The sequence below is a fragment of the Hyla sarda genome, chromosome 4 (genome assembly GCF_029499605.1).
Source record: "Hyla sarda isolate aHylSar1 chromosome 4, aHylSar1.hap1, whole genome shotgun sequence".
Classification (NCBI taxonomy): Eukaryota; Metazoa; Chordata; class Amphibia; order Anura; family Hylidae; genus Hyla; species Hyla sarda.
The window spans coordinates 233,910,575-233,934,901 of NC_079192.1; the positions used below are offsets into that span (position 1 = coordinate 233,910,575).

A 24,327-nucleotide genomic window follows, 5' to 3' on the forward strand; every position below is an offset into this window, starting at 1 on the left:
AAATCATATACAAATACAATTTATTTTTTTCTATAATATCTACACCCCACCCAAAGAAATTTGCATATGTAATATTCAAGCTTGTAAGGCAAGTTTCAATTAATTACTTTTATCATGGGTTACTAATTAAGTCACACCAACTGATTAATTTTCTACCAGTGTGGGTTATGAAATATAAACATCTTTTATCCATCTCTTTAATTGTTTATGTTACCTCAATAAGAGTCATACCAGGATAAGGAAAGTGAACAAGACACAAAGTTAAAAGAATGATTTTATTGGCAGCAGGACAAATAAAAGGCTTACCAACAATTTTTTTCATATCAACCTCCCAGACAGTCAAGAGATCTAGTAGGCATAACTGTGCACAGCAACCCTGTAAAGGCACCCGCTATTAAAGCTGGAAAAAATCCTTTTACCTGAAAAGTGAATCCATTTTACATGGCGCTCCCATTTTATCAATGAAAATTTTAACATGCAAAGATTACACAATAAAAAGCTGCTTTTCACATTCATGTTAAATATTTGTCGCTGTAAATGTACACGCCGTGCTGTATCATGATAAAGCAATGCATATAAATAATTTTCACCCACGCTGCTTACGCAGGACGTCATAACTATCTCTGAACACCCACACATCTCTATGCTCAGGGAAGTTTATTATTACTATAGATTGAAAGGAAGTACAGAAGAGCAAGATTATGTACAACAGATTTTGTCCCACTGGGAATCTGACTTTTTTTAGTGAGTTCAGAATAAAGTAGCAGCCACAAAATATAACAGTGTTGGACTGAACTGGTCACTGTTGGGAACAAGTATGTGGAATGTTCAGCAAACCACTTACTACAACCCAGAGGGTGGTTTTTCTATTTTAGTAGTAAATAACTGAAATATCTATGTGCCAAGATGATAAAATCTAAATTGATCCCATATAGTAAACCAACTTGACTGGGAGAATAATCAAGGGGCGGTGGGAAGTTATGTAACCACTAATAATGCAGTATATGTAATGCTGGCAGCCAAAAATGATACCCATAGATTCCGATAACCTTACAAAAGGTCTTCAAGTTATTCAGTAATGTTGGCAAGCGTGGTTGTATGTTAACTGGTCTTCACTGTCAATGTCCATCTGTATCAATAAATCTAACTGACCAGGCCATGTTTATGGATATACATTAGACCTTGATTAGTGCTTGGATACAACTTATGGTTGGCTATGAAAATAAATAAAATCAAGCTTCAAGTAATCTGATAAGAACCTGTAAGAGCTGAATGAATATCTGATATCTAACAAATACTTAATGACATTCATACAGTAGATATCCAGATATAAATACATAAAAAAAAAACAAAAAAAAAAAACTACATGCAATTGTGCTTGTGTGTAGCGCTATGAATGGGAGATTCTAAATTAAAATGCCCCCCGGCCCAAAAAAAAAAAAAAATAAAAAAGGGAAGTTGATGGCAACAGTTATGAGGTTGCAATGATGGGGTTTTCAGGATCCTTGTCTTTGGTCAACAAGAGCCTTTCACGTTGCAAAAGCCAAAGCCAATACTGTAATTGTCCAATGTGAGTTGAGAAATGACCGATCTTTACTGTTCAATTTCCAGATTATCAATTTTAATATCAGGTGGCTTAAAGCTAACCACTTCCTCATAGGTAATCTCTGGTGAGAAAAAATAAAAACCACAATAAAATGTAAATAATAAAAAAACACTTATTTAATAGTGAAATACATGATACAAATGTAGGCATTGGCTTAGAGTGACCGCAGTGATGACTGTCATGATGCATATAGTGCATGCCTGTTTCAACAAACTTTGCACAAATCAATAGTACAAGCAACTGAAGCAGTCTGCGCGGCCGGATAGCCGTTTATGCGATGGCCCCGACATAAAAAAGCATTGTATGTTGATGCTGCCTTCAACATGTGATGGCCTCTGAGAGGCCATCGTATGTTGAAATTATTGTATGTTGGGGCCAATGTAGGTCGGGGGGTTCCTGTATAGGCTTTAAATTATTCACATATATTCTGCATGTATACACACACATACATACACCCCATCCGCGTACCTTTCCATTCATCAATTGTGCGTTCCTTATTTTCTGTAGATTCATCATAGGGCTCAGCCTCCGGCTCATCTTCTGGATCATGATACTGCTCAAAGTATGGATGTGCCAGAGCTTCAGTGGCTGTGATCCGTTTATCACTGTCTAAGATCAGCATCCGCTTCAGCAAATCAATTGCTAAAAAGATAAACCTCTCATCAAAATCATACAGATTTTTACAAAGACAAGATCATAGAAACAAGATGTTCCAAGCACAATGGAAACAAAAATGTTTGAATAATAGATCTGGATATTTTATGAGATCCAGAGAGAAACAGACCCATGCACCAGCAATTCCTGTTCAACTCTGGTATTCCCATATATTTCTATGTGTGCCTGCTGTTATGATAATATTGATTATGTTTCATTAATGACAATAATTGTTACATACTGCATAATAAAACATCATTATTATAGTAGAACAGCTGCAGAATATTGCACATACCTAGAGGGTTGGCACCGCGAAATACCTCATTTAGATCCTGTTGTGGCATGTGTGGCAAAGATTCAATATACCTTCTAGCCTATTTATACAAAAAGAAATTGTGGATTATGAAAACTAAAATTAGCACCATTACTCTTAAGTAGAAATGTGTTTGCTGTATTTTTTTTGCTATTCCTGTTTTCTTTGCTTATTTTGTCTGCATCATTTCTCATAGTTTTTTAAACCATAGACTAAACAAGTGGTAAAATAATTTATTAGATTGACGGGCATACTAAAAGCCATTACATCTGTAGAATTATCCTAATACACCATGATTTTCCGACACTACTTAGATTGCATGAAATGTAAACGTTGGATGAGTGACATTTTCTGATAACTATCATTTTTTGGTGCACATAATCAATTCTAAACAACAACAGCTTTAATGTTTTATGCATTCAGACTAAGCAATAACTATTATGAGAGTTCGAGGATGACCAAATGGAAATTATTTTTGTTAATGTGAAGAAAAGGTTGAAAGCAGAAAACTCACATGTTCGGATGAAATTTTCATAAGAAATTCAGAATTAGGGGTGCCTACAACTTCCATTATCCTCTTCAACTGGTCGATATCTGAAGTTATTTAGGAAAACTTTGAGGAATGTCGCAATATAGAAAAGCACCTGCTGATTCTGTCAGTTTATTGCTCCTAAGATTAATGCATAATAGTTTGTTTTTTTCTTTATACAGCTAACACTTCCCATTTACATCCGGTATGTACCTCGTCACTACCAGCAGAATGTGCCAGGTGAAGGCTTTGTGATCATACATACATTGCCTACAGCACAGATACCGTCAGAATGTTATTAAGAACATTCATATATTAAATGATATCTTCACTGTTAAGCTATACTTTTAACTGCGATATACATTGTAAAGAGTACTGTACATTTCAACAAGTCACTAATAGCAATAATCCAAGAGGGCACTTTAGGACATATACTAACTATACTTAAAAGGGGTACTCTGTTAGAAACAACTTATCCCCTATCCTTTGGATAGGGGATAAGAGGTTTCAAACGGAGTACCCCTTTTAAGTATAGTTCGTACAAGATGTTAGATCGTGGGGGTGCCGCAGCTGGGGACCCCCATGATCTCTGGGCAGGCAGCGGCGGCCACCGGAACATGGAAGCTTGCAGCTTCTGCATTTGTGACGTCACGCCACGTCCCCTCCATTCATGTCTATGGGAGGGGGTGTGATGGCTGGTACACAGCCATCACGCCTCCTCCCATAGACATGAATGCAGGGGGTGTAGTGGCCCACATCGCAAGTCATCGGGCATGGAGCTCCGTGCACTGAATGACAAGGGTGCGGTGCCGGAGATGCCCGCAAACTAACATCTTATCCCCTATCCTTTGGATAGCGGATATGATGTTTCCAGCAGAGTACCCCTTTAAAGAGTACCTGTCATGATCTTGTTAAATTTTATAATCCTCCCAGTTCACTGCCCCATCATGATAAATCACCTCCTGCCTTTATTTTTATTATTTCTTAGTTTGCAAATTTGGTGTGAGATGAGCTATGATTGGCTAAGGCTGCGCACACACACCCCTCAGCACTCCAGACTGCATTTCCTGCTTTTGGACTTCTGCCAAGCCAGCAGGAGTCCAAAATATGTGCAAGAGATAGGGGGAAATGTGCCCTGGAAAAGAAGGGAGACAAAAGAAGGGAAACACAAGTAAAACTTCATTTTTTAAACAAATTACATTAGAAAGATTTTTATTTACCATAAGGAGTGCAATAGCAAAAACATTTTTAATGACAGTGCCCATTTAAAAGGTAATGACATGTTTAAATTAGGTTTTTATGTTACCCATATTTTTTAAAGAATTTTTGTAGATTTTTTTTCAAACTTTCTATTCTTCTATCAATATTTTATAATAATCCTGCCATTTCCATTTTGGCCACTAAGCTCAGACTTCCTGTTCTGCACAGATCATTTCCCAGTACTGCCTTTCTTCCGGCACAGACAGGAGTACAGTGAAAGATGACACCAGTAAATAGATAAGACACCATTCACAATAGCTGAAGCACGGCCTCAAACTCCTTGGAAAATGACTTCTAAGAAGTTCAGAGATTGCTCAGTTTCATCAGCAACTCATGTTAATGGGACAGATCCTGTCCATTGTTGTCTATGTCCATGGGTCCTGCCATAAAGCATATCATAAATACATAAAGTCAAGGCAACACATTCTCTTTAAAGAATTGGACATTTACCAGACAAGGTAAGTAAAATTGTAATAAAAGGATACAGTCATTGCCTGGAAAAAGAGCTTTGCCTTTCAACAGTTCTGCCATAATGCATCCAACTGACCAAATATCAACTGCAAAAAAAAGGAGAGAGAAAAAAAAAAAATATATATATTGATCGCAAACTAACCAAACATAGGCACTAGTAGACTTTGTTCCGTGCATTGAATTCAATGGATATGCCACGATATATGTGGTATGCCAATGTATACCACAAGCATGGGCTACTTATGAGATGTGAATGTACCTTATCGGTAAAAGTTGTAGTTTATAATACTTGTTTTAAGGACAAAATAATTTTTAAAGGGGTTCGCTGGGACTTTAACATGGATATAGGTCTTCAAAGGTTGACTGGCAAGGGTCTGAACTCTGAAACAAAATCCACTCCCAGCACAATGATAGAACTGCGGCACTTCTACAATCACTACATTCCCTCCACTGGTTCACATAATCAAAGTGGCTTGGAAAAGCAGGTGTGTCTGGTACTGCATCCTTTTATATTCAGATAAACGATATATGGCTAGACGTGAAAGTGTAAGGGCTTATTCACACAATGGAATCTCTGCCCGGAGATATTTATATGGGGATATTCTGTCTGGGATTTCACTCTGAATTACACAGGCTCAAAAAACAGCAATGCATTTCAGAGAGGATTCTGATTAAAGAATTTCTGCCGCAGAATGTCCACCTTGTAAACTTAGTAGTGTTAATGGCGCAGCAGAATTCCACTGAGATCAATAGGAGGTTGCGGCATCATATTTTACAAGTAGAATTAAGCTTGGAAAATCCGTAGTGTGAACTGGCCTAAGTGGGAATGGGTACTTTGCCAGTCTCAGCCTTTAGAATGACGTGTATATTCTAATACCAATACCAACCTTAAAGGGGTTATCCACCATAAGATGATTTTAGTACTTACCTGCCAGACAGTAATGGAAATGCTTAGTAAGGATCTGTGCTTGTTTTGGGGCTATATGGCTTTGTTGTGAGATTACCAGAACACTGTGGCTAGCTTTTTGTGAACTGGGTATTTCCTGTTGGATTTCGTTCTCAAACTACACATCCCATAGTTCCATTATTGTAAGTTTGAGGTCACTTTCCTCCTTCTCACACATCAGCCACCCCAACCATTGAAACACATGAGTTGCATTCCATTCAAAAGACCAGTGTTTTCTAACCAGGGTGCCTACAGCTGTTGCAAAATGATCTCTCACCCACTCAGTGTTCACTACACCCATTGAGGCAGACAGTCTCCCTGTCATTATCTGACTAGTGAGGTCATGTCTCGAAGCACTGCGACCTGGGAAAACCCGTGATCTAAATAATTTTGTATGCTGTCAAAAATAAATATTAGGACGAAAATCACAGAAGAATTACAAGACCACCGTCACACACCGTAGAGACACTATATTATGAACTACACTAACTCTACAGCCCCTGTAGCATAGTGAAATAAAAAAAATCCTGGAATACCCCTTTAAGTTAAAGAAACTAATTTTCTATTTCTCAATATTATAACAGCTTGAGCACAAGAACAATCAAATTGATTTTGTATATTTTTCCAATACCTGTTTGGTTGTAGTGCATCCAATTTAACATTATCTCTGGAGCTCTATACCATCTGGTTGCTACATATCCAGTCATTTCATCATCTGTCTGTCTTGCCAGACCAAAATCTAAAATCTGCCGGACAGAGGAAAAAAAACGAAAAAAAAAACATAAATACCATTAGCTGTTGATAAGTGATATCATGCACACTCACCAGCTCTAGTCCTACAACACCATCTGTTTTATTGCAGCACAGCTGCATCCATGCATTTCATTACTGTAACCAGGTTATGTGACCACAGCTCGGTCTGACAAAAAAAATCAGTGCTTAAAGGGGTTGTTTGGGGAGCAGAACAGGTGGGACCTTTTCTGCTCGCCAGCACTCCAGTACAGTTTATTTCAGAAAAGACCAGAGAGCAGAATTGGAGCACCGGGAGCAGAACGGGTAGGACCTTTTAATGTGTCAGAGGAAATAGTTAATCCTGGGTCTGCTGACTTCCTGTAAACTACAGGACAACATCATCACCTATAAGATAGCTCCTACTAGCTCACAGTACATCCAGTATACAGACAAACGTGTGCCTGCCACATCAGCTAAAACAGGTGAGCACTTAAAGTTTAAGCAGACAACTGCTAGGTGTAGCTGCTTACCCTTAATTCACAATCTTCATTTACTGCTAAATTGCTGGGTTTCAAGTCCTGAAAGAGTAAAAAGAAACAGTCATAAATATAATGCTGTTACTTGATGGGGTAATATCATATGAAAAAATATATGGTCTGGTGTCCAATAAGAAAGACAATTCCAAAGAAGGTGCATAGAGAACCTAAAGACAGTTACTGGATGTTACAGACAGGCCATTCATTTAGGACTAGTTTTCAAAAAGATACACAAGTGACTTATTAACTGGCAAAGACAGCAGTCATTTTTATTATCATGCTGACTAGTTTACCAATAAAGGAGAAACCCAGACTACTTACTCTGTGGATGATTCCTGCTGAATGGATATACTGCGAAAACAAATGTAAAACTTTTATGCATCAACTGTCACACATAAAATTATTTATTTTATCGCTACATAAAAATCTTGAAATACTTGCTTTTGCTCTAATCCGTTGTCATTTGATTCAATACACTAAGATTTACTATGAATCATTTACACAGTGCTCTTTATGGAAAAAAAATTATCCATTATCTTTATTTTGTGGGTCAATGTGATTAAAACAATACCTAATTTATATAGTTTTTCGGTTTATTTTTTCATATATGGGGATGTATGAAGGCTAATTTTTTTGCCCCGTGATCTGCAGGCATGCGCTCCATTCATTTCTATGGGAGTGTGAACAGGGCTCAAGTCCTGCAGGAATTCATGGGATCTAAGTTCCTGCACTTTTTCTACAACCGGTACACTGTTCCCATTAACAGGACCAGCCCTTGAGTGAGCCCTTGGGTCAGTTCCCACAATTCTTCCCCCAAGACTTGACCCCTGAGTGCCGATAAGACCCAAGTACATAGAAATAAATGGAGCACAAGCAGTCTACTGGTAGATGACACGTGCTCCTCACTGAAAGAGCCGAGGACCCGTCCCTGTGATTGCGGGTTTCCAGTGGCCGGACCTCTTGCGATCAGCTACTTTTAGCTTCTTTTAAATTTTAGTTCTCCTTTAAATTGAAATTTACACTTGGCATCACAGGGTTAAACGGAACCTGCTGGTTGTTTAATCCTGCCTGAAACATATAGAGCATCAAAACAGGATCGGGCACCCTCGCTACAATGAATTAACGCTGCAATGTTTCAGGGAAATTACAGTTTTGCAGTCAATGGAATGTCACTCCTCTGCAGCTCCACACCTCACTGGGGTGATCTAACAGGTCTCTTCTTATGAGGTATGGAGCAGTGGCAAAGACGATATACCCTGTGGTACATCATTTCGACTATGCTCTTTTCTAAAATGCTACAGCGATTCAGTGTAAATCATAGTGCATTGTGGTGCCTATACCAGTTTTATGCTGCCTGTGGTTTGGCAGAAAGGTTCCCTTTGAAGAAGCACATTTTTTTGCTTATATTTTAATATATTAGTTGTTTAGTTGATGTGGCATGCATGAGTTTGCAGCCATATTGATTCCAATTCTATCACTTAAGTAATTTCCTAATGCTGCCTACATATCTATGAATCCTCTGGTATTGCAGACAGAGAAAGGGTATGGAATTCTATCACTGCACCTGGTCATCTGAATAGGCTGCTGTAGCTCAGCCAGGTGAAATGATTAGATTCATATGTGGGTTGAGGTCATTTCACACTATGAGCAGTTTTAATCTGTTTCCCTATTCAAAGTGTGTGAGGTTTTTTTTTATATGGAATGAAAATCACAATTGATTTTACTGCATTTTTCACAAATTTTTACTGCATTTTGGCTGTTTTTGCTGCAGTTTTTGAAAAACAAATTTTTATAGGAAACATCATGACAAAAACTGAAAGAATCCTCAGGGGGTATATAACTATATACACACACTCCTGTCCCATAGAGATAGCAGCATATGGATCAAGCTGGTAGGTGAGTAGTCTAGGAGCCGATGGGTTATACAGAAAGTTAAATAGATTTGTAAATAACTTCTATTTGAAAATCTTAAGCATTCCAGTACTTAGCTGCTGTATGCTTCAGAGGAAGTTGTGTAGTTCTTTCCAGTCTGACCACAGTGCTCTCAGCTGACACCTCTGTCCAGAGCAGGAGCAAATCCCCATTGCAAGTCTTTTCTGCTCTCGACAGTTTATGACACGGACAGAGGTGTCAGCAGAGAGTACTGTGGTCAGACAGAAAAATTCAAAAGGTAAAGAACTTCCCCTTTAGTACACAGCAGTTGAGAAATATTGGAAGGATTAAGATTTTAAATAGAAGTAATTTACAAATCTGTTTACATTTTTGGCACATTAATAAAAAAAAATAAAAAATAAAAAATTGTTTTCCACCTTTAATCCTGAATTTCCATGGCAAAATTCTGCAGTGTTAAAGGGTCAATGGAAAACCTATTCACATTAATGTTAGATTTATGCAGTGGAATTTCAGAGGTCAGACTGGAAAGAACTAAACAACCTTCTCTGGAGCATATAGCAGCTAATACATACTGAAAGGCTTAAAGGAAAACTATCATGCAGGACAACTTATCCAAATGAAAGGGGACAAGTGTCTGATTGCGGAGGGTCTGACCATTGGGACCCCCTGGGACTTCCTGCACGCACCCCCGCAGTCCTCAGGATTGGAAAGTGTTGACCCCAGGAACAAGGAGCGGGCCACACGCTCCCTCCAAGTATCTCTATGGGAGAGCCGGAGACACCCGAACACTGTATCTCCGGCTCTCCCATAGAAATACATGGAGGGGATGTGTCGGCTACCGTTTGGTGCAGAGGTCGACACACCCTGTTCCTTGGAAGAGCCGGGGTGCCATGTAGGAAATCCCGGGTGGTTGGAAGCCTCCCCCCCCCCCGCAACCAGACACTGTCCTGCATTATAGTTTTCCTTTAATATTGTTAAAAACAAGTAATTTACAAATCTATATAACTTTCTGGTAACAGTTGATTTGAGAAAAACGTTTCCCTTATGCACGGAGGGGGGCCGACACACCCCCTCCATGTATTTCTCCCGATTTCCCATGAACATACATGGAGGGGGCATGTCGGCCACCGCTCCGTGCAATGGTCCAGAGTAATCTGTGCACAGTGTCACTCCATGCATGAACAGACACTTATGCCCTGACCTATGTATAGGGCATAAGAACATATGCACTGGAGTTCACCTTTAGGTTGACTACATACATGTGACTGCATGACAAGCAGCAAAGAAATTAACATTCACTTCTGTTTTGAGAAAGAACACTACTGTCCAGGACTCCAGTATTGCAGCTAAGCCAAATTAAAATGTATCGGCCTAAACCGCATCACCAGTCACTGTGTGACAATGTTATTTGAGGAAAACACTAAACCCTTTTCTTTTATCCTGCAAAATCACTTTTAATCCATTTCCTGCTCCCTTAAATGGGCACTCCCATTAAAACTAATTTTGCTATTGCACTCCTTATGGTAAATAAAATCTTTCTAATGTACTTTATTTAAAAAAAAATAAGTTTTCTATGTTTTGTGTTTAACCCCTTAAGGACGCAGGACTTCTATTTATGTCCTTGACCTGCTCCCGTTATGTGAAACGTGTTCAGGAGCTGAGCGCCCTTCATACTCGGCAAGTCACGGTTGCGATCCATCACGGCTAATACCAGACATCGCCGATTGGGCTGATGTCCAGTATTAACCCTTTAGACGCCAATCAAAGTTGATTACGGCATCTAAAATGGGAGAAAACAGTTGCTGGTTAGCTCAGTAGGCTGTTCAGGACCGCTGCGGTGAAATCACAGCGTCCTGAACAGCTAAAACAGCCGGAGGCTCCTTACCTTGCTCCTCGCTGTACGATCAGCGTTGTATTGCTCCATGCCAGAGATCCAGGCTGGAGTATCAAAGCACCGATAACATTGATCAATGCTATGCTATGGCATAGCATTGATCAGTGTATGCAATCCAAGTGTAAAAAAAAGTAAAAGACAAAAAAAAAAATGTAAACAAAAATAAACATATGTGGTATTGCCTCGTGTGTAAATGTCCTAACTATAAAAATATGTTTATTAAACCGCTCAGTCAATGGCGTGCATGTAAAAAAAAAAAAAATCCAAAGTCCAAAATTGCTTATTTTTGGTCACTTTGTATACCCTAAAAAGTTTTTAAAAGCGATCCAAAAGTCTGATCAAAACAAAAATGGTACTGATAAAAACTTCAGATCACGGCGCAAATAATGAGCCCTCATACATCCCTGTATATGGAATTTTTTTTTTTTTATAGAGGTCAGAAGATGACAATTTTACACATACTAATTTTGGTGCATGTAGGTATAATTTTAGCATTTTTTTGTAGTAAAATTAAATAAAACCTATATAAAATGAGGTATTCCTTGTAACCATATGGACCTATAGAATAAAGACATGGTGTCATTTTTACCAAAAAGTGCACTGCGTAGAATCGGAAGCCCCAATTTTGCCCCACAAATATTTTTTTCTGGTTTCAACATAAATTTTTGGGCGAAATGATTGATGTCATTACAAAGTACAATTGGTGGCGCAAAATACAAGCCCTCATATGGGTCTGTAGGTACAAAATTGAAAGCGTTATGATTTTTAGAGGGTGAACAAAAGCGCAAAAGCGGGAAAACCCTGAATCCTTAAAGGAGAACTCAAGAATATAAAAATTGTCCCCCATACTGCCGGCAGTAAAAAAATAAAAATGTACATACCTTTATCCGGTAACCGCCTCCGGTCTCCGCTGCGATCCTCTTCCTGGTTGCTGGTGGTCGGCAAGTCAAACTGCGCTCAGCCAATCACCAGCAGTGAAGTCCCGACTCGGCCGGCGATAGGCTGAGCGGCAGTGTGAGAATGCTTCAAGACAAAATTCTTCACTACACCGGCACCTGCTGACGGGGCCGAAAACGTCACACTGCCGCTCAACCTATTGCCGGCCGGTTCGGGACTTCACTGCGGCCGGGGATTGGCTGAGGGCAGTATGACTCTCCGACCACCAGCAACCAGGAAGAGGATCGTGGCGGAGACTGGAGTCGGTTACCGGAGGCCCCGGGGGAGCGGAGGAAGGTATGTACATCTTTATTTAACTGCTGGCAGTATGGGGGATAATTTTATATTCTGGAGTTCTCCTTTAAGGGGTTAAAAAAGCTGCCACTAGGTGTCTCCCTACTTGTCCAAAGCACATTTCCCCCTATCTCTTGCACAGACTTTGGACTCCTGCTGGCCTGGCTGAAGTCCTAAATCAGGAAATTCAGTCTGGAAATTATAGAGCAATATCAAGGTAGAAAACTAAAAATTAATAGAAATAAAGGCAGGGGGTGGTTTATCATGATGGGGCAGTGAACTGGGAGGATTATAACATTTAACAAGATCATGAGAGGTACTCTTTCAGTATCGGTAGCTCCTTGTTAGTCTGAATATATAAGGCCCGTCTTGTTTTTCTGGCAGATCAGGAAGGATTATGAGGACATGCATAGGATATTTAATGCTTATATTCAGAAATAAAACATTTTTTAAACTACTGAATAGAAAAATATAGATAGCTAAATCTAAGACTGACCAGTAAGCAAAAAGAAAAACGATGCCACTGCCAGCTTTGTGTAGGGGAAAACCATTTTACCTTGAGTCCACGAAGTAACTGATATATAAGGAATTGGATATGATCATCTGTCAGCTTCTGGCACTTCACAATGTTATTTAGGTCTGCTCCCATTAGATTTGTTACTAGATACCTATTAAAAAGAAAAAACAAGCACATTAAAGAGTACCTGTCATCAAACCATATTTTGTATCATACCTTTCCTTACATACCTTGCTCACATTGTGTGAGCTCCCGGTAGGAGAAAGCGGGCACCCCCCATTTGGCACAACGTCACTGAAGCCTGTGAGAGCTGTGCCTCGCCATGCCCCCCACACGCATGTAATAAGACATTTTGCTTATTACTTGTCAAAATTCTCAACCTCTAAAAACATAAAAGGATGAGAATTTTAACAGCAAGTAAAAAGCAAAATGTCTTATAATTACATTAGGAACAATATATTAAAAGTTTAGTTAGTGACAGGTACTCCTTAAAGGGAATGTGTCACAATGTTTTTTTTAATTTTTTTTAGAGGTTAAAAAATGTTTTCAAATTTTTTAAATATTTTTGCAAATATTTTAAATATTTTTTTTACTTGTCACAAAATATGAAAAATTTTATAATAACTTGTCATATTTCCCACTGTTGACCAGCAGAGGGAGCTAACATGAGGAATCTGGGGAAGGCAAGTTTCTTGTGAATACACTGCTGAAAATCTGGTCTCGCTCGTCTACCTTCCCTTTTGTCTGTGTGCATGAGGGTTTTTTTTTGTAGTCTTTTCAGTTCCATTTTGTTGGTGTCTATAGTGGTAAAGAACAGACAACTGGATGTCACCTCCAGAGTTGGGTCATTGCAGACTAAGAATATGTTCACACTATGGAATGTTCGCACAGAGAATCTGTAATTATTACAGGGTCATGAGTTATTAATTTGAATGTCACACACAGCTTTTCCAGGCTTCTGAATGGCACATGATCTGATTATCACTGACACATTCCTTGCCATTCAGAAGCTATTGGAAAGTTGTGTGTGACAGTCAGGTGCTGTTATGACTCATGGCTCTGCAAAGATTACAGGGTCTGACTGTCACACACAGCTTTCCCAGGCACCTGAATGTCTAGAAATGTGTCAGTGCTAAGCAGGTCACGTGCAGCAGGTCATGTGCCATTCTGAAGCCTGGGAAAGCTGTGTGTGACAGTCAGCCCCTGTAATCAGTACAGGGCTATGAGTCATTAGTCTGACTGTCACACACAGATTTGACACAGCCTTCTCAGACCCGCAGCAGTCCCTGGTGTAAATCCTCCTTTAGCACAGGGTCCGACCTCATACCACATCCCTTGTCCCTTCTCATAGCGGCAGTTCACGGCCGGGCCTACCATGTGATCTTATACTCTTCATGCAGAAAGTCAGGGAAGCGCTGTGCTGCAGACACCAGCTGCACGGCCTACCTGAATGGCCTACCTCCTTCCCTTCTCCCTTCCCCACTGCCACCGACTGAAAGCCAGAGAGAGGTGCACAGTCCAGGTCCGGAGGCAGGGAGGCTGCAGCTGCCGGTACTATCAGGAGGATGGATGGTAGGAGCTCGGCCGGTATATAGGAGAGCCAGCAGGGGATAATCTCAATAGTTCCAGAAGCAACCGCTGGTGCTTTAAAGCGGAGGCTTCTGGACATCACCAACAACAAGGCGCTGGCTCCTCTTTTGTCGCTGTGTTCTGCGCATGACAGACATGCGCAGAACACAGCATTCTAGTCCCTAATGCTTTTTTATGAGACGGTCGGCGTCTTAACGTTCTTATGGCCAGTGAATGCCGTAGAGCATCTGTGATGGTGTCATTAAGTGACATCAGCACAAATGCTCATGGTAATGGCAGCCCCCTATGCAAATATTAAAGATGAATAAAATGTTAAATAAATGAAACACACACCAAACACACAAATGAACTATATATATATATATATATATATATATAGAAAATTTGAGTAGCCGTATTAGTCCAGTGATGCAGATGCAAATCATAAAATGTTGCAGTATCTTGTAATACCAAGATACAAGATACTGCAACATTTTATGATTTGCATCTATATATATGTATATATATATATTTTAAAAAGTGACAGTTTCCCTTTAAACAAGCGGTGACTTTTGATGTGAACTCAGTTGGTGCAAACCTGCCACCCTAAGGGTCTATTCACACGTACAGTATTCGGGCAGATTTGATGCACAGTATTTCAAGCTGTATTCAGTCAATCAGTTTACATTGAAATCTAGAGCAGAAAATCCTGCACATCAAATCTGCGCAGAATACTGTACATGTGAATAGACCCTTAAAAAGGGATTGTACGGGGAAGAAAATTTCTTATATTTAGCTGGTGTGTTAAATATAGAAAATAAGTCATATTAACCTATCTCCATCTGCTGGAGCTGCCATTCCATATAGCTCCTGTAATACGTTATTCCCACAGAAATTGCCCAATCAAACAGTCCCTGGCCACAGCGATGTCTCTCCTCAGTCAGGGCTTAGCTGAGCGGGAACTTCTCGTAGGGACGATTCATCATAGGAACCAGCAGGGACTGGAAGCTATCAGAATAGCAGCTGCAGGGGATAGAGATAGGAGAGTAGGACTTCTTTAAGTTTAAAGCGTACCTTTCAGATCCCATTCAAAATAAAAATAAATATAAAAATTATGTTAATCAGTACCTAATCCTGACCATGTACACTGCTCAAAAAAATAAAGGGAACACTTAAACATTTAGTGTGCAAATGGAACAGACAACAGGTGGAAATTATAGGCAATTAGCAAGACACCCACAATAAAGAAGTCCACAGACCACTTCTCAGTTCCTATGCTTTCTGGCTGATGTTTTGGTCACTTTTGAATGCTGATGGTGCTTTCACTCAAGTGGTAGCACGTGACGGAGTCTACAACCCACACAAGTGGCTCAGGTAGTGCAGCTCATCCAGGATAGTACATCAATGCGAGCTGTGGCACGAAGGTTTGCTGTGTCAGCCCAATGTCCACAGGTGTGGGTTGTGCTTACAGCCCAAAACCGTGCAAAATGTTTGGCATTTGCCAGAGAACATCAAGATTGTCAAATTCGCCACTGGGCCCTGTGCTCTTCACAGATGAAAGCAGGTTCACACTGAGCACATGTGACAGAGTCTGGAGACGCCGTGGCGAAAGTTCTGCTGCCTGCAACATCCTTCAGCATGACTAGTTTGGTGGTGGGTCAGTAATGGTGCGGGGTGGCATTTCTTTGGGGGGCCGCACAGCCCTCCATGTGCTTGCCAGAGATAGGCTGACTGCCATTAGGTACCAAGATGAGATCCTGAGACCCCTTGTGAGACCATATGCTGGTACGGTTGGCCCTGTGTTCTTCCTAATGCAAGACAATGCTAGACCTCATGTGGCTGGAGTTTGTTACAAGAGGAAGGCATTGATGCTATGGACTGGCCCGCCCGTTCCCCAGACCTGAATCCGATTGAGCACATCTGGGACAGCATGTCTCGCTCCTTCCACCAATGCCACGTTGCACCACAGACTGTCCAGTGGCGGATGCTTTAGTCCAGGTCTGGTAGGACATCCCTCAGGAGACTATCTGCCACCTCATCAGGAGCATGCCCAGGCATTGTAGGGAGGTCATATGGGCATGTGGAGGCCACACAGACTACTGAGCCTCATTTTGACTTGTTTTAAGGACATTACATCAAAGTTGGATCAGCCTGTAGTGTGGTTTTCCACTTTGATTTTGAGTGTGACTCCATATCCAGACCTCCATGAGTTGATATATTTGATTTCCATTGATCATATTTGTGTGATTTTGTTGTCAGCACATTCAACTATGTAAAGATGAAAGTATTTCATATGATTAGTTCATTCATTCAGATCTAGGATGTGTTATCTTAGTGTTCCCTTTATTTCTATGAGCAGTGTATTTTCATATGTACAATGTTTTGAAGTGTGTATGAATAAATAGCCTATATAACTCCAAAAGAATGACAACTCCCATATTAAATCCATAAGATGAGCTCCTCTAGTGACAGATAACATTTCAGCCCTTTGTAGTAAAGCTGTTTTCACCTCCACCCTGCTGACTATGATGTAGGGGTTAGGCGATTCAAAAGTATAAGAAATGGTGACAAGCCTAGATCATAAAAAATGCAAGTTCAAGATAGTGGCAACTAAAACTGAGGGGAGCAGGTATAGGCAGCACTATATATACTATCTCAGTATTGTTTTCATTGCATTACACTAGTTGCTTCCCACTTTTATACATGGATCTGGTAAGCTTGCTGTTTAAGGATACAGTTACATGTACTGTGTTTGCTGCAGATCTCACGCTAAGGACTTTATGCTGCAGATTTCGTGCGTATATATATATATATATATATATATATATATATATATATATATATTGGACTAAACACACATTAACCCCTTAAGGACCAGGCCCATTTTGGCCTTAAGAACCAGACCAATTTTATTTGAGCATTTTCGATTTTTCCTCCTCGCCTTCTAAAAATTTCCATCCAGAGACCCATTTGAGGGCTTGTTTTTTGCGTCACCAATTGTACTTTGTAATTACATCTAGGGATGTCCCGATACCATATTTTTAAGACGGAGTACGAGTACCGATACTTTAATTCTAGTATCGCCGATACCAAGTACGAGTACTTCTATTTTAAAGGGAATCTGACAGTAGGGTAACCCGGTTTCTGGCGCTGCTTACCGTATGATATGTGGGTCCTTTTTGTGTACAATGGAGGCGGCTGCTGTAGTATGAGCCAAGATTTCTCTCTTCTACATTGGGCAGAACAATGAATTTGCATTGGCGGACGAGACAGATGTCTCCGGAGCAATTGTGCTGATGATCACATGGGGGGAGATTTATCAAAACCTGTGCAGAGGAAAACTTGCCCAGTTGTCCATAGCAACCAATCAGATTGCTTCTTTCATTTTGCAGAGGCCTTGTTAAAAATGAAAGTTGCAATCTGATTGGTTGCTATGGGCAACTGGGCAAGTTTTTCTCTGCACAGGTTTTGATATATCTCCCCTATGGTGAGCAGCGGTAGAAACCGGGACACCTGCACTACCTACCTATAAATTGAAGTTAGTGCAGGTGACTCTGCTGTAAGATTGCCTTTACTAGTAGGGAGTATCCCACTTTAGACATTAGCAGGGCCCCCCTTTAGACGTTAGCAGCACCCCTCCCCTTTAGACATTAGCAGGGGCCCCCCTTTAGACATTAGCAGGGGCCCCCTTTAGACATTAGCCGGGCCCCCCCCCTTTAGACATTAGCCGGGCCCCCCCCCCTTTAGACATTAGCCCCCCCCCCCCCTTTAGACATTAGCCGCCCCCCCCCCCCCCCCTTTAGACATTAGCCGGGCCCCCCCCCCCCCTTTAGACATTAGCCGGGTCCCCCCCTTTAGACATTAGCAGGGACCCCCCCTTTAGACATTAGCAGGGACCCCCCTCTTTAGACATTAGCAGGGACCCCCCTTTAGACATTAGCAGGGGCCTCCTTTAGACATTAGCAGCCCCCCCTTAAACATTAGCCGGGCCCCTCCCCCTTTAGACATTAGCCGCCCCCCCCCCCTTTAGACATTAGCCGGGACCCCCCCCCCTTTAGACATTAGCCGGGACCCCCCCCCTTTAGACATTAGCAGGGACCCCCTTTAGACATTAGCCGGGCCCCCCCCCCCTTTAGACATTAGCCGGGCCCCCCCCCTTTAGACATTAGCCGGGCCCCCCCCCCCTTTAGACATTAGCCGGGCCCCCCCCCCCCACTTTAGACATTAGCCGGGCCCCCCCCCCCCACTTTAGACATTAGCCGGGCCCCCCCCCCCACTTTAGACATTAGCCGCCCCCCCCCCCCTTTAGACATTAGCCGGGCCCCCCCCCCCCCATTAGACATTAGCCGGGCCCCCCCCCCTTTAGACATTAGCCGGGCCCCCCCCCCTTTAGACATTAGCCGCCCCCCCTTTAGACATTAGCCGGGGCCCCCCCTTTAGACATTAGCCGGGCCACCCCCCCTTTAGACATTAGCCGGGCCACCCCCCCTTTAGACATTAGCCGGGCCACCCCCCCTTTAGACATTAGCCGGGCCCCCCCCTTTAGACATTAGCCGGGCCCCCCCCCTTTAGACATTAGCCGGGCCCCCCCCCTTTAGACATTAGCCGGGCCCCCCCCTTTAAACATTAGCCGCCCCCCCTTTAGACATTAGCCGGGGCCCCCCCCATTAGACATTAGCCAGGTTCCCCCCCCTTTAGACATTAGCCGCCCCCCCTTTAGACATTAGCCGCCCCCCCTTTAGACATTAGCCGCCCCCCCTTTAGACATTAGCCGGGGCCCCCCCCATTAGACATTAGCCGGGGCCCCCCCTTTAGACATTAGCAGGGACCCCCCCCCTTTAGACATTAGCAGGGACCCCCCCCCCCCCCCAACAGCTAGCAGGGACCCCCCTTTAGACAGCAGGGACCCCCTGTAGACCGCAGCCCTCACCCTTGTAGACAGCTCACCTGCAGCTGTCCTCTGTCGGCTGCTGCTGCTCTGTCCTCCCGTCGCATCATGGCGATCTATGGAGGAGCATGTGACATACACGTCACTCTGCTTCCTCCATAGCGTTACGCTGGGCGCAGGGGAGGAGGAGTGACGTGTGTGTCACATGCTCCATCGATCGCCATGATGCAGACGGGAGAACCGGTGTTAGTGAAGATCGGGACACAGAATGCTTCAAGACACAGTTTTCTTCACTACACCGGGCAGCGGAGCGGCAGCAGGTATCGGACATGGTATCGGGGACAATGAACCAGTCCCCGATACCATGGAAATGGCCAGTATCGGTATCGGGACATCCCTAATTACATCACTTATTTTACCATAAAATGTACAGCGCAACCAAACAAATATTATTTATGTTGGAAAATTGAAAAGAAAACCGCAATTTAGCAAATTTTGGAAGGTTTCGTTTTCACGCTGTACACTTTCCGGTAAAAATGACATGTTTTCTTTATTCTGTGGGTCAATACGATTAAAATTATACCCATGATATATACTTTTCTATAATTGTACCGCTTAAAATAAAAAATCTCAAACCATTTTAACAAAATTTGTATGTTTGAAATTGCCCTATTTTGACCACCTATAACTTTCTAATTTTTCTGTTTATGGGGAGGTATGAGGGCTCATTTTTTGCGCCATGATCTGAAGTTTTTATCATTACCACTTTTGCTTAGGTTTTACTTTTTATTTTGGACTTTTGGATTTTTTTTTATGTTTACGTCGTTCACCGTACAGGATAATTAGCAATATATTTTAATAGTTCAGACTTTTACGCACGCGGTGATAGCATTTTTACGCTTTTTTGGGGGTAAAATAGGAAAAACGGACATTTAACTTTTTATTGGGGGAGGGGATTTTTGTATTATTTTTACTTTTTTTATTTTTTATAATTTTTTATTTATTTTTATTTTTTTTACACTTTTTATGTCCATAGCAATTAGTTGATTGCTAATACTGTTCAGTGCTATGTATGTATCGATTTCAGACCAGAGCAGAAGACACCGGGAGACGGCCGGAGCCAGGTGAGGGGATCTCCGGCCGCCATGCTGGATGATCAGATCCCCGCAGCAGCGCTGAGGGCGATCCGGTCATCCATTCAAAGTACCGCACTGCCGCAGATGCTGTGATCTATATTGATCACGGCACCTGAGGGGTTAATGGCGGAAATATGCACGATCGCGGATGTCCGCCATTAGCGGCGGGTCCCTGGCTGCTGATAGCAGCCAGGATCTGCCGAGCACCAGAGCGAGCATCATGGCGGCGCGTAAATGTATGTCATGGTGCGTTAAGTACCACGTCACCATGACGTACATTTACATCCATTGTCGTTAAGGGATTAAAGCCTGCAGCACCAAATACGTAGTAAAAAATCTGAAGTGTGATATCCGCAGCAAACACTGTACGTGTAAATGTGGATGAGTTCACATCTATACAACATACCCATTACAAGTTAGACGTGACACGTATGTGGAAAAAGGTTTAAAAACATACACAGATATGACATACGTTTGTATACCTTTTTAACGTTTAAGCCTAAATTTGTGGTATATGCTTTTATACATATGTTACATATTTATTAGCAACTGAAGAGAAGGAGGTTTGTAAGCAGACATGTGTGCAATACTGGGGTACCGGGTATTTATGCACAAAAACATTAAATGACCTACAACTTTGCACAAGCACATAATATAGATCCTGTTTGAGTCAGGAGACTAGCAACTAATATCAGTGCGGCAATTGTTTAAATCAGAACAAGTGCTTCTACTTGAAAACTGGATGGTGTCAAATATCTGTAAGTGAACAGTCTCCATACACTATTTAGGCAGGATTGGTGGCGGTCAATTCAGTAAGTGTGTTCATTGATTTTAAGTAACTAGCTTGTTGACCCCTTTAAAGGGGTACTCCGCTGCCCTGTGTCGGAAGCTCTGCTCCCCAGCGTCCGGAAGTTTATTGTTCCGAACGCTGTGTGCAGGCTTCCGTGTTCAGGGCCGCCCCTCGTGACGTCACGCCTTCCCCCTTTGTGACGTCCGCCCCCTTAATGAAAGTCTATAGGAAGGGGGGGCTGAGGGGGCGGGCGTGACGTCGCGAAGGGGGCGGGCGTGACGTCACGAGGGGTGGCCCTGAACACGGAAGCCCGCACACAGCGTTCGGAACAATAAACTTCCGGGCGCTGGGGAGCGGAGCTTCCGACACAGGGCAGCGGAGTACCCCTTTAAGGACACTGCTCATTTTGGCCTTGAAGACACAGGAAATTTTTAAACTTGTATTTTCATTTTTAATCGCCTCATCTTCTAAGAGCCATAATTCTTATTTTCTCAGAGTTGTGCTGCTGCATTCAGCTGACAGAGCATTGTCAATAACAGAAATATAAAGGGCAGAAGTACATTAGGTAGTGTTCATCGACATTTAACTTGTACACTGATAAAGCTCTCAACATACACATTAACATGTCTATAGGGTACATTAGCAGGTGTAGGTTAATGAAATATGGAATATATATTTATACTATTCAATTTATGGGATTCTGTAAAATAACATTAGTTATACAGATACTATAATAGTCTATGAGTGATGCATGGAACTATATGGAAGCTTTCAAATACATACATTTAACTTGAACCTAAGCTTTTTGGGTCATATTAGTTAAATGGTTGCCATAATAACCTGGCGTTGGTGATGACTGCCAATTAGGGGTGCCAAAGAGTGGCATTCATCACTTATAAACTATTGCATCTGTTTAAAGCGCAGTACCAGAGTATAAAAACAGTCTGGATTTAGAATTTCTGTTCACATTACAGCTTTAAAGGGGTATTCCTGGATTTTTTTTTTTTTATGTGACTGCGCTGCAGGGGCTGTAAAGTTAGTGTAGTTCAGAATATAGTGTCTTTACCTGTGTGTGACGGTTTTCTCACAATTCTTCTGTGATTTACTGCAATTTTTATTTTTATCAGCATACAAAATGACTGTTGTCTCCCAGGTTGCAATGCAGCCGAGACCTGACCTCACTAGTCAGCTGATGACAGGGAGCCTGTCTGCTTCAATGGGTGGAGAGATCGCTTAGTGGGAGAGAGATCAATCTGCAACTAATGCAACAGCTGTAGGCACCCAGATTGAAAACCACAGGTCTTTTGATGGATGCAGCTCATCTATGTTTCAATGGGTGGGGTGGCTGATGTGTGGGAGGGAGGAAAATGGAATTGTGGGATTTGTAGTAAAAAAAAAAAAAAGTCAAACAGGAAATACCAGTTCACAAAAAGCTAGCCACAGTATTATGGTAATCTCACAACATAGCTATTTAGCCCCAAGACAAGCGCAGATCCTTCCTAAGCATGTCTATTACTGTCTGCCAGGTACGTACTAAAATCACCTTATGGTGGATAACCCCTTTAATAGGTTTAGAGACAGGCAGGCAAACTGGTCCTCCTACAAACTAAGAAATGCAGCTGCAGCCTCCTGCAGGCATAAGAGCCTTCAATAAATAATATAATGCCAATATAACCTAAATTAGCTAAATTATTATTAATAATAATCATAATAATGACAAATTAGTTACTTTTATTTTTTTGTGTGTCATATATTAGTAAGATATGTACAACATGGCTTAATTATTATAGGCTGTACCAATACTTACACTTCATTAAAAGTTTCAACTGAAGTAGATGGGGTAAAGACATCCAGTAACCCTATAACCTGAAAGACAAAAGAAATGTACAACTTATGAACATTTCACATTTAGGGTATGTTCGCACAAATATAAAATATTTCATCCCCGGGGGGGGGAGCATGCTGCTGAGACCCCCCGCGATCTCCCTGCAGCACCCGCATTCTACAATGTATTGCACGCACATTACTCAGTACAAAAGGGTTTAAAAACATCTAAAAAACTGACTCAAAAGAGCCAGTGCACAACCTAGGAGAGGGGCCATGAACCCCCTCTCCTAGGTTGTGCACTGGCTCTTTTGAGTCAGTTTTTTAGATGTTTTTAAACCCTTTTGTACTGAGTAATGTGTGTGCAATACATTGTTCTGCTATTTAACTATTTTTTGAGCATAGTAAAAATTCTTGGAGTATGATTTTTTGGTGTGCTACTAATTGCAGTGAATTTCTTTTTCTCTCTCTTTTACATGGCTTATTGCCCTTTCACTGAGTAGCACCCAGTATAATTAAATAGGTGAGCCCCCCTTTTTTTTGTTTTTTGTACTTGTACCAGGATTATGATCAGTATTTTTCTATGGCCAAAAATAATGAATTGTGCCAGAATTATTCTTGTTACAAATTTATCATTGTTTAGTTTAACCCCTTAAGGACCAATACAAGTAAACCTCAAATCAGGGATATTCTGAAATAGTTTTTTGTCAAAAGTTGTACTTCATGTACATAGTAAAAGTAAGCTGATATCATTTGTAGTCTTTTTTTTTTACAATGCAAAAAATCATTAAATAATCATGACCAAATAGTTTATGAAACTTATACTTTCAGATGTCTACTTTATATTTCTTTTTTTTATTAACATCTTAAGTTAAATTGTTAGAAGCCTAACAATTTAACTTGAAATGTTATCTTTTTTTTTTTATGTGCTATGCAAGGTTTGCAGAAATTTGAAGGTCCTCCCCCCTCCCCAAATGACCCCATTTTAAAAACTAGACCCCTCAAAGTATTTTAAAATCAAAGTTTTTTGGCAGGAATTATTACAAAGTCAGTGTTCAAAATTCAAAATTAGCTTTTTTTCACAAATGCATCATTTGTGGGACATATTTTTTGTACATCGCTTCTGATATTGAAATAAATGCACCCTATATTTTATTGAGCTGCTTGGCCTTTGTTTGAAAACAATCCCGCTTAGGCCATATTTGGTTCCTTGGCCACGTGGTAGGACCCAGAAGGAGAGGAGCGCCAAAAAAAGGGTTTTAGCTGCCAAAACCATACGGAAGCCCCACAAGTGACCCCATTTGGTAAACTACACCCCCTAAAGTATTGACCTAGACCAAAAGTGAGTACTTTGAGTCCTTTTGTGTGGCTGGAATGGTTACAAAGTCAGTGGGAAAATGTTAATTTTCTTTTTTTTTTTCTTTTTACAAATGCATCATTTGTGGGACATTTTTTGTACATTGCATCTGAAAAGTAGAAAATGCCCCCATATTTTATTATGCTGTATGTCCCATGTTCGGTAATACCCCCGCTTAGGCC

The 24,327-nt window shown here is 41.4% G+C and overlaps 1 protein-coding gene across 1 annotated transcript in view; it reads right to left on the reverse strand.

Annotated features, from left to right (window-relative positions):
- Window positions 1–261: 261 nt before the first annotated feature.
- The window catches only part of MAPK11 (mitogen-activated protein kinase 11), a 57,189-nt gene continuing 33,123 nt past the window's right edge, over window positions 262–24,327 (reverse strand). Inside the window, exons 3-12 of the mRNA XM_056573756.1 lie at window positions 22,772–22,830; window positions 12,621–12,732; window positions 7,369–7,398; window positions 7,042–7,089; window positions 6,411–6,525; window positions 4,848–4,919; window positions 3,088–3,167; window positions 2,556–2,634; window positions 2,075–2,248; window positions 262–1,667 (exon numbers count right to left, since the gene is read on the reverse strand). Of these exons, the coding sequence (XP_056429731.1) occupies window positions 1,594–1,667; window positions 2,075–2,248; window positions 2,556–2,634; window positions 3,088–3,167; window positions 4,848–4,919; window positions 6,411–6,525; window positions 7,042–7,089; window positions 7,369–7,398; window positions 12,621–12,732; window positions 22,772–22,830 (843 nt within the window). The 3' untranslated portion in view covers window positions 262–1,593. The remainder of the gene's footprint in view (window positions 1,668–2,074; window positions 2,249–2,555; window positions 2,635–3,087; window positions 3,168–4,847; window positions 4,920–6,410; window positions 6,526–7,041; window positions 7,090–7,368; window positions 7,399–12,620; window positions 12,733–22,771; window positions 22,831–24,327) is intronic.